Consider the following 10000-nt stretch of genomic DNA (forward strand, 5'->3'; position numbering starts at 1 on the left):
AGGGCAAGTTGCAGCCAAGAAGATGTCAAAAGTAACATTGTGACATGAAGATTCAATGCATTCGGATCTGATCCCTATCCCATCCCACAATTCCAGTGAGCTCTGTGAGTGGGGCACCCGGATTGAAACGAATGCCGGTTTGGAAACCTGCTCCAACAGGGGGTTTATAAAATTCCCGGGAGACTTCAAACTTTAATAGCCTTGGCTGTGTCTGTGATAGGAAGAAACTGTAAATGGCACACATGAAAGAATAATTGTTAAAGTTTCTTTTTTAAATGTTTACACTGTTAATGTCGGTGTTACTGCTGTGTTAATGTCCATGCAAACACTCAGCCACAACTGGTGAGTGTTTAACATTGCATCTGTGTGTGTTTCAGTGTGTGTGTGTGTGTCTGTGTGTGTTTGAGTGAGTGTGTGTGTGTTTGAGTGAGTGTGTGTGTGTTTGAGTGTGTGTATGTTGGTGTTTGAGTGCGTGTATGTTGGTGTTTGAGTGCGTGTATGTTTGTGTTTGAGTGTGTGTATGTTGGTGTTTGAGTGTGTGTATGTTTGTGTTTGAGTGTGTGTATGTTGGTGTTTGAGTGTGTGTATGTTGGTGTTTGTGTGTGTGTATGTTGGTGTTTGTGTGTGTGTATGTTGGTGTTTGCGTGTGTGTATGTTTGTGTTTGAGTGTGTGTATGTTGGTGTTTGCGTGTGTGTATGTTTGTGTTTGTGTGTGTGTATGTTGGTGTTTGCGTGTGTGTATGTTTGTGTTTGAGTGTGTGTATGTTGGTGTTTGAGTGTGTGTATGTTTGTGTTTGAGTGTGTGTATGTTTGTGTTTGAGTGTGTGTATGTTGGTGTTTGAGTGTGTGTATGTTGGTGTTTGAGTGTGTGTATGTTGGTGTTTGCGTGTGTGTATGTTGGTGTTTGCGTGTGTGTATGTTGGTGTTTGAGTGAGTGTATGTTTGTGTTTGAGTGAGTGTATGTTTGTGTTTGAGTGAGTGTATGTTTGTGTTTGAGTGTGTGTATGTTGGTGTTTGAGTGTGTGTATGTTTGTGTTTGAGTGTGTGTATGTTGGTGTTTGAGTGTGTGTATGTTGGTGTTTGAGTGTGTGTATGTTGGTGTTTGCGTGTGTGTATGTTGGTGTTTGCGTGTGTGTATGTTGGTGTTTGCGTGTGTGTATGTTTGTGTGTGTGTATGTTGGTGTTTGCGTGTGTGTATGTTGGTGTTTGCGTGTGTGTATGTTGGTGTCTGAGTGTATGTTGGTGTCTGAGTGTGTGTGTTTGAGTTTTTTTTTAAATTCATTCATGGGATGTGGGTGTTGCTGGCCAGGCCAGCGTTTATTGACCATCCCTAATTGCTCTTGAGAAAGTGGTGGTGAGCTGTGGTGGTGAGTGTGTGTCTGTGTGCTTGAGTGTGGCTGTGTGTATGTCTGTGTCTGTTTGTCTGTGTGTATGTGTGTATGTGTGTGCATGTGTTTGTTTTCGAGTGTGTGTGTGCACGTGTGTTTGAGTGTGTGCGTGTGTGCATGTGTTTAAGTGTGTGCCTGTGCGTGTGTCTGTGTGTCTGTATGTGTGTGTGCGTGTGTCTGTGTGTCTGTATGTGTGTGTGCCTGCGTCTGTGCGTGTGTATATGTGTGTTTGAGTGTGTGTGTGTGCATGCGCGTGTGTGTGTGAGAGAGTGCGTGTGTTTGTGTGCGTGTGTTTGAGTGTGTATGTGTGACAGTGTGTATGTTTGTGTCTCTCTCTCTCTTTGTCTGCATATGTGTCTGCGTGTTTGACTGTGTCTGTGTGTCTGACTGTCTGTCTGTGTGTCTGACTGTGTGTCTGACTGTGTGTGTGTGTGTGTCTGACTGTCTGTGTGTGTCTGACTGTCTGTGTGTGTGTCTGACTGTCTGTGTGTGTCTGACTGTCTGTGTGTGTGTCTGACTGTCTGAGTGTGTGTCTGACTGTCTGAGTGTGTGTCTGACTGTGTGTGTGTCTGACTGTCTGTGTGTCTGACTGTCTGTGTGTGTGTCTGACTGTCTGAGTGTGTGTCTGACTGTCTGAGTGTGTGTCTGACTGTCTGTGTGTGTGTCTGACTGTGACTGTGTGTCTGACTGTCTGACTGTGTGTCTGACTGTCTGTGTGTCTGACTGTCTGCGCGTCTGACTGTCTGTCTGCGCGTCTGACTGTCTGTCTGCGCGTCTGACTGTCTGTCTGCGCGTCTGACTGTCTGTCTGCGCGTCTGACTGTCTGTCTGTGCGTCTGACTGTCTGTCTGTGCGTCTGACTGTCTGTCTGTGCGTCTGACTGACTGTCTGCGCGTCTGACTGTCTGTCTGTGTGTCTGACTGCATTACTGAGTTCAGCTTACGTTTCCCCATTTTTGCACGCTGACGATTACTGTGCCTCACGTCTCCTTTTCCTTGGCAGCAATGTACAGCCGGATGGTCAAAGGGTCTCGCTCCCTCCCCCTCTCCCAAACAGGACACTGAATATCCCTGCGACCGCTCCCCTCCCCCTCCATTCCCCTCTCCCTCTCCCTCCACTCCCTCCCCTCCCTCCCCTCTAGCACTGATCAGTGTTGGCACTCTGCATTCTGAGGAGTGCTCCTTACATCGAGCTCTTTCAGTACTGGATGGTCCTCAATGCCGGGGAACAGCACTCGGGTGGTGTAGGTCCTGTACTCCAGGAAGGGGATTCCAACAGCGTCCAGTTCATTGGTCAGTTCATGGATGTCCGTCTGCAGCTCAGCGAAAGCTGAAACAGAAAATCCCTGAGTTAATTTAGAGAATTTACAAACAAGGCTTTTCTCAAAAAACCACCCTCACAACAACCCTCCTCACAGTGTTGGTCACCGAGGAGGAGTGTCACAGTCATAGACTCATACAGCACAGGGTGAGGCTATTCGGCCCATCATGCCTTTGCCAACACTTTGAAATTTCTATCCAATTAATCCCACACTCCCCCCTGCTCTTTCCCCACATTCTGTAAATTTTTCCCCCTTTTGAAAGTTACTATTGAATCTGCTTCCACCGCCCTTTCAGGCAGCGCGTTCCAGATCACAACAACTCACTGCGTCAAAAAACATTCTCCTCCTCTCCCCCCACTGGTTCTTCTCCCGATTATCTTCAATCTGTGTCCCTCTGGTTACCGACCCTCCTGCCACTGGAAACAGTTTCTCCTGATTTACTCCATCAAAACCCTTCCTGATTTTAAACGCCCCGATTAAATCTCCTCTTAACCATCTCTGCTCTAAGGAGAACAATCCCAGCTTCTCCCAGTCTCTCCACATTAACTTTTATCCCTGGAATCAGTCGAACCCAATCTCAACCTGCTCCGACATTCCAGTCGAACTCAGTGATCAGGAGTGGGAGCCCTGGTTGCCCATTGCCCAGTGTAGAACTTTCCACAGCCCCTTCCCCACCCACACAATAAAGTGACAGGGAGGGGCGGAATGGAGAATTCCAGATCTGTTGTCCTCTGCACCATACTGGACACTACACATTGGGGAAACTGAGTGCCTCTCATTAAAGACATGGGATTGGAGGGTCAGTACTGAGGGAGTGCTGCACTGTCGGAGGGTCAGTACTGAGGCAGAACCGCACTGTCGGAGGGTCAGTACTGAGGCAGCACCGCACTGTCGGAGGGTCAGTACTGAGGGAACACCGCACTGTCGGAGGGTCAGTACCGAGGGAGGGCCGCACTGTCGGAGGGTCAGTACTGAGGGAACACCGCACTGTCGGAGGGTCAGTACTGAGGGAACGCCGCACTGTCGGAGGGTCAGTACTGAGGGAACGCCGCACTGTCGGAGGGTCAGTACTGAGGGAGTGCCACACTGTCAGAGGGTCAGTACTGAGGGAGTGCCGCACTGTCGGAGGGTCAGTACTGAGGGAACGCCGCACTGTCGGAGGGTCAGTACTGAGGGAACGCCGCGCTGTCGGAGGGTCAGTACTGAGGGAGTGCTGCACTGTCGGAGGGTCAGTACTGAGGGAACGCCGCACTGTCGGAGGGTCAGTACTGAGGGAACGCCGCGCTGTCGGAGGGTCAGTACTGAGGGAGTGCCGCACTGTCGGAGGGTCAGTACTGAGGGAGAGCCGCACTGTCGGAGGGTCAGTACTGAGGGAACGCCGCGCTGTCGGAGGGTCAGTACTGAGGGAGTGCTGCACTGTCGGAGGGTCAGTACTGAGGGAGCGCCGCACTGTCGGAGGGTCAGTACTGAGGGAGCGCCGCACTGTCGGAGGGGCATTACTGAGGGAGTGCTGCACTGCCGGAGGGTCAGTACTGAGGGAACGCCGCACTGTCGGAGGGTCAGTACTGAGGGAACGCCGCACTGTCGGAGGGTCAGTACTGAGGGAACGCCGCGCCGTCGGAGGGTCAGTACTGAGGGAGCGCCGCACTGTCGGAGGTTCAGTACTGAGGGAACGCCGCACTGTCGGAGGGTCAGTACTGAGGGAACGCCGCACTGTCGGAGGGTCAGTACTGAGGGAGTGCTGCACTGTCGGAGGTTCAGTACTGAGGGAACGCCGCGCCGTCGGAGGGACTGTCTTTCAGAATGAGGCATTAAACCCGAGGCCCCCGTCTGACCACTCAGGCCACCACTGGGGGCGGGGGGGCTACTTTGTCCCGCGTCCTGGGGATGATATTTATCCCTCCCCCAACATCACTGCCAATGATGTGAGTCATTTATCTCAGAGCTGTTTGCTCAGAGCTGTTTGTGGAGTCTTGCTGTGCGGTAATTGGCTGTGGTGATTCCTACATTACAACAGCATGCACACATCTTCAATGGTCCCTCATCTGCTGTGAGGCACTTTGAGACGTCCTGAGGTGCTGAAAGCTACTGGATTATGAATGAATGAATCTATCAATCCCACTCTATCTCTTGCTCGCACTCTCCTACATTCTTCCCCTCTCTCCAGTTCCCCTCGTTCCTGCACCTTCCTTGCACTCCAGGGCCACCCTGGACTCCAGGTTGTCCATCTGGAGCTGCAGCCTCTTCAGTGTGCGGTCTGCGTCCCGCGTCTTGCGTTTGTAGGCGATGAGGACCATGATGATTGCGAACAGCAGCAGACCGCCTCCGATCGTGATCCCCACAATGGCAGGAAAGCTCAGTGCACTCTCCGAGTAGATGTGTAACGTTCCAGGAGAGTATTCCAGCCCTCCAACCTTGATCTGAGAGAGAGAGAGAGAGAGAGAGAGAGGAAGGTTAACGAGGCCCCAGGGAGACTCAGCTCCAAGTGGCTCCAATTATCACATCTTCAAAAGGACTGGCCAATGCTGCCACCTCCAGCCCCCCCTTGTCATCAGCTCCCGTTCTCTCGTAGTGCAAAGCTCTCTTCCCTCCCACCTGCTGTGATTGAAAAGGCCAATTCAGAGCAAGAACCGCTGTCTGACAGCAAACTGACTCAAGAAAGCTGGAGAATGACGACATGGAGGAAGGTGCGGGGGGAGGGATAAAGAGAGAGAGGGAGAGAAACAGTGAGAAAGGGAAAGACAGAGAGAGAGAAAGAGACAGAGAACGAGACAGAGAGAGGGAGTGAGAAAGAGAGAGGGAGTGAGACAGAGTAAGAGCGAGAGAGAGAAGCAGAATGAGAAATAGAGAGGGAGAGAAACAGTGAGACAGTTAAAGACAGAGAGAGAGAAAGAGAGAGAGAACGAGACAGAGAGAGGGAGTGAGACAGAGAGAGGGAGTGAGACAGAGAGAGGGAGTGAGACAGAGTAAGAGAGAGAGAGAGGCAGAATGAGAAAGAGAGAGGGAGAGAAACAGTGAGACAGAGTAAGAAAGAGAGCGAACGAGACAGAGAGAGGGAGTGAAACAAAGTAAGAGAGAGAGAGGCAGAGCGAGAGAGAGGAAGTGAGACAAAGTAAGAGAGAGAGAGAGGCAGAGCGAGAAAGAGAGGGTGAGTAACAGTGAGACAGGGAAAGACAGAGAGACAGACAGAGAGGGAGCGAACGAGACAGAGAGAGGGAGCGAGCCAGAGTAAGAGAGAGAGGGGGTGGGGGGGGGGGGGAAGAGAAACAGAGACAGGGAGGGGGATAAATGGATACACAGAGAGGGATAGTAGGTGAAGGTAAAAGAGAAAAAGGGACATTGAGTAGACGACAAACTCAGAGAGCAAGGCAGAGGGAAAAGAGGGAGAGGGAGAGTGCACACAGGAACAGGAGGAGGCCATTCAGCCCCTCAACGAGCCTGTTACACAGGAACAGGAGGAGGCCATTCAGCCCCTCCTCAAGCCTGTTACACAGGAACAGCAGGAGGCCATTCAGCCCCTCTCGAGCCTGTTACACAGGAACAGGAGGAGGCCATTCAGCCCCTCCTCAAGCCTGTTACACAGGAACAGCAGGAGGCCATTCAGCCCCTCGAGCCTGTTACACAGGAACAGGAGGAGGCCATTCAGCCCCTCCTCAAGCCTGTTACACAGGAACAGCAGGAGGCCATTCAGCCCCTCGAGCCTGTTACACAGGAACAGGAGGAGGCCATTCAGCCCCTCCTCAAGCCTGTTACACAGGAACAGGAGGAGGCCATTCAGCCCCTCGAGCCTGTTACACAGGAACAGGAGGAGGCCATTCAGCCCCTCCTCGAGCCTGTTACACAGGAACAGCAGGAGGCCATTCAGCCCCTCGAGCCTGTTACACAGGAACAGCAGAAGGCCATTCAGCCCCTCCTCGAGCCTGTTACACAGGAACAGCAGAAGGCCATTCAGCCCCTCCTCGAGCCTGTTACACAGGAACAGCAGGAGGCCATTCAGCCCCTCCTCGAGCCTGTTACACAGGAACAGGAGGAGGCCATTCAGCCCCTCCTCGAGCCTGTTACACAGGAACAGGAGGAGGCCATTCAGCCCCTCCTCGAGCCTGTTACACAGGAACAGCAGGAGGCCATTCAGCCCCTCTTGCTCTGTGGGCCTATTGCCAGGTTACCTCTCACCCTTTAGTACAGAGCTCAGCACAACTCCGTCAATAACCTCCTCCCTGCACGACACGCCCTCTATTATTGAACCAATGATGGTGGCCCGCTCTCTTACCGTTACGCGATGCTGTCCAGTCAGATTGGGCGAGTCACAGAGGAGTTGGCCCTCGGAGACGGTGAGCAGGCAAGCTTCCTCACCGATCAGAACCGTGTAGTTCAGCCTGGCATTCCCAGATCCGGCCGGGATCAGATTCCGACCCTGTGAGGGAGAAAAGACGGGAGAGAGAGCAAAAAACAAATGCTGGAATGTTAGGAAGGGATACGGATCGAACAGTTCACTGCAGTGCAACGGAGAGAGACGGAGACAGGAGGAGCGATTAAAGGAGGAAAGGGAAGGGAGTGATAGAGAGAGGAGGAGAGAGAAAGGCGTGAAGAGAGAGAAAGAAAAATCAGGGGTTAGATACAGAGTAAAGCTCCCTCTACACTGTCCCCATCAAACACTCCCAGGACAGGTACAGTACGGGGGTTAGATACAGAGTAAAGCTCCCTCTACACTGTCCCCATCAAACACTCCCAGGACAGGTACAGTACGGGGTTAGATACAGAGTAAAGCTCCCTCTACACTGTCCCCCATCAAACACTCCCAGGACAGGTACAGTACGGGGTTAGATACAGAGTAAAGCTCCCTCTACACTGTCCCCATCAAACACTCCCAGGACAGGTACAGTACGGGGTTAGATACAGAGTAAAGCTCCCTCTACACTGTCCCCCATCAAACACTCCCAGGACAGGTACAGTACGGGGGTTAGATACAGAGTAAAGCTCCTTCTACACTGTCCCCCATCAAACACTCCCAGGACAGGTACAGTACGGGGTTAGATACAGAGTAAAGCTCCCTCTACACTGTCCCCCATCAAACACTCCCAGGACAGGTACAGCACGGGGGTTAGATACAGAGTAAAGCTCCCTCTACACTGTCCCCCATCAAACACTCCCAGGACAGGTACAGTACGGGGGTTAGATACAGAGTAAAGCTCCCTCTACACTGTCCCCATCAAACACTCCCCAGGACAGGTACAGTACGGGGGTTAGATACAGAGTAAAGCTCCCTCTACACTGTCCCCCATCAAACACTCCCAGGACAGGTACAGTACGGGGGTTAGATACAGAGTAAAGCTCCCTCTACACTGTCCCCCATCAAACACTCCCAGGACAGGTACAGTACGGGGGTTAGATACAGAGTAAAGCTCCCTCTACACTGTCCCCATCAAACACTCCCCAGGACAGGTACAGTACGGGGGTTAGATACAGAGTAAAGCTCCCTCTACACTGTCCCCCATCAAACACTCCCAGGACAGGTACAGCACGGGGGTTAGATACAGAGTAAAGTTCCCTCTACACTGTCCCCCATCAAACACTCCCAGGACAGGTACAGTACGGGGGTTAGATACAGAGTAAAGCTCCCTCTACACTGTCCCCATCAAACACTCCCAGGACAGGTACAGCACGGGGGTTAGATACTGAGTAAAGCTCCCTCTACACTGTCCCCATCAAACACTCCCAGGACAGGTACAGCACGGGGGTTAGATACAGAGTAAAGCTCCCTCTACACTGTCCCCATCAAACTCTCCCAGGACAGGTACAGTACGGGGGTTAGATACAGAGTAAAGCTCCCTCTACACTGTCCCCATCAAACACTCCCAGGACAGGTACAGCACGGGGGTTAGATACAGAGTAAAGCTCCCTCTACACTGTCCCCATCAAACACTCCCCAGGACAGGTACAGTACGGGGGTTAGATACAGAGTAAAGCTCCCTCTACACTGTCCCCATCAAACACTCCCAGGACAGGTACAGCACGGGGGTTAGATACTGAGTAAAGCTCCCTCTACACTGTCCCCATCAAACACTCCCAGGACAGGTACAGCACGGGGGTTAGATACAGAGTAAAGCTCCCTCTACACTGTCCCCATCAAACTCTCCCAGGACAGGTACAGTACGGGGGTTAGATACAGAGTAAAGCTCCCTCTACACTGTCCCCATCAAACACTCCCAGGACAGGTACAGCACGGGGTTTAGATACAGAGTAAAGCTCCCTCTACACTGTCCCCCATCAAACACTCCCCAGGACAGGTACAGTACGGGGGTTAGATACAGAGTAAAGCTCCCTCTACACTGTCCCCATCAAACACTCCCCAGGACAGGTACAGTACGGGGGTTAGATACAGAGTAAAGCTCCCTCTACACTGTCCCCATCAAACACTCCCAGGACAGGTACAGTACGGGGGTTAGATACAGAGTAAAGCTCCCTCTACACTGTCCCCATCAAACACTCCCAGGACAGGTACAGCACGGGGGTTAGATACAGAGTAAAGCTCCCTCTACACTGTCCCCCATCAAACACTCCCCAGGACAGGTACAGTACGGGGGTTAGATACAGAGTAAAGCTCCCTCTACACTGTCCCCATCAAACACTCCCAGGACAGGTACAGTACGGGGGTTAGATACAGAGTAAAGCTCCCTCTACACTGTCCCCATCAAACACTCCCCAGGACAGGTACAGTACGGGGGTTAGATACAGAGTAAAGCTCCCTCTACACTGTCCCCCATCAAACACTCCCAGGACAGGTACAGTACGGGGGTTAGATACAGAGTAAAGCTCCCTCTACACTGTCCCCATCAAACACTCCCCAGGACAGGTACAGTACGGGGGTTAGATACAGAGTAAAGCTCCCTCTACACTGTCCCCATTAAACACTCCCAGGACAGGTACAGTACGGGGGTTAGATACAGAGTAAAGCTCCCTCTACACTGTCCCCATCAAACACTCCCCAGGACAGGTACAGTACGGGGGTTAGATACAGAGTAAAGCTCCCTCTACACTGTCCCCCATCAAACACTCCCAGGACAGGTACAGTACGGGGGTTAGATACAGAGTAAAGCTCCCTCTACACTGTCCCCATTAAACACTCCCAGGACAGGTACAGTACGGGGGTTAGATACAGAGTAAAGCTCCCTCTACACTGTCCCCATCAAACACTCCCCAGGACAGGTACAGTACGGGGGTTAGATACAGAGTAAAGCTCCCTCTACACTGTCCCCCATCAAACACTCCCAGGACAGGTACAGTACGGGGGT

At 52.1% G+C, this 10000-nt stretch overlaps 1 protein-coding gene across 1 annotated transcript in view; it reads right to left on the minus strand.

Annotated features, from left to right (window-relative positions):
• Positions 1-2534: 2534 nt before the first annotated feature.
• Positions 2535-10000, minus strand: part of LOC137358365 (plexin A3-like) — a 126589-nt gene continuing 119123 nt past the window's right edge. The window contains exons 10-12 of the mRNA XM_068024307.1: positions 6979-7122; positions 4894-5128; positions 2535-2716 (exon numbers count right to left, since the gene is read on the minus strand). Of these exons, the coding sequence (XP_067880408.1) occupies positions 2535-2716; positions 4894-5128; positions 6979-7122 (561 nt within the window). The remainder of the gene's footprint in view (positions 2717-4893; positions 5129-6978; positions 7123-10000) is intronic.

The sequence above is a fragment of the Heterodontus francisci genome, chromosome 49 (assembly GCF_036365525.1).
Source record: "Heterodontus francisci isolate sHetFra1 chromosome 49, sHetFra1.hap1, whole genome shotgun sequence".
Classification (NCBI taxonomy): Eukaryota; Metazoa; Chordata; class Chondrichthyes; order Heterodontiformes; family Heterodontidae; genus Heterodontus; species Heterodontus francisci.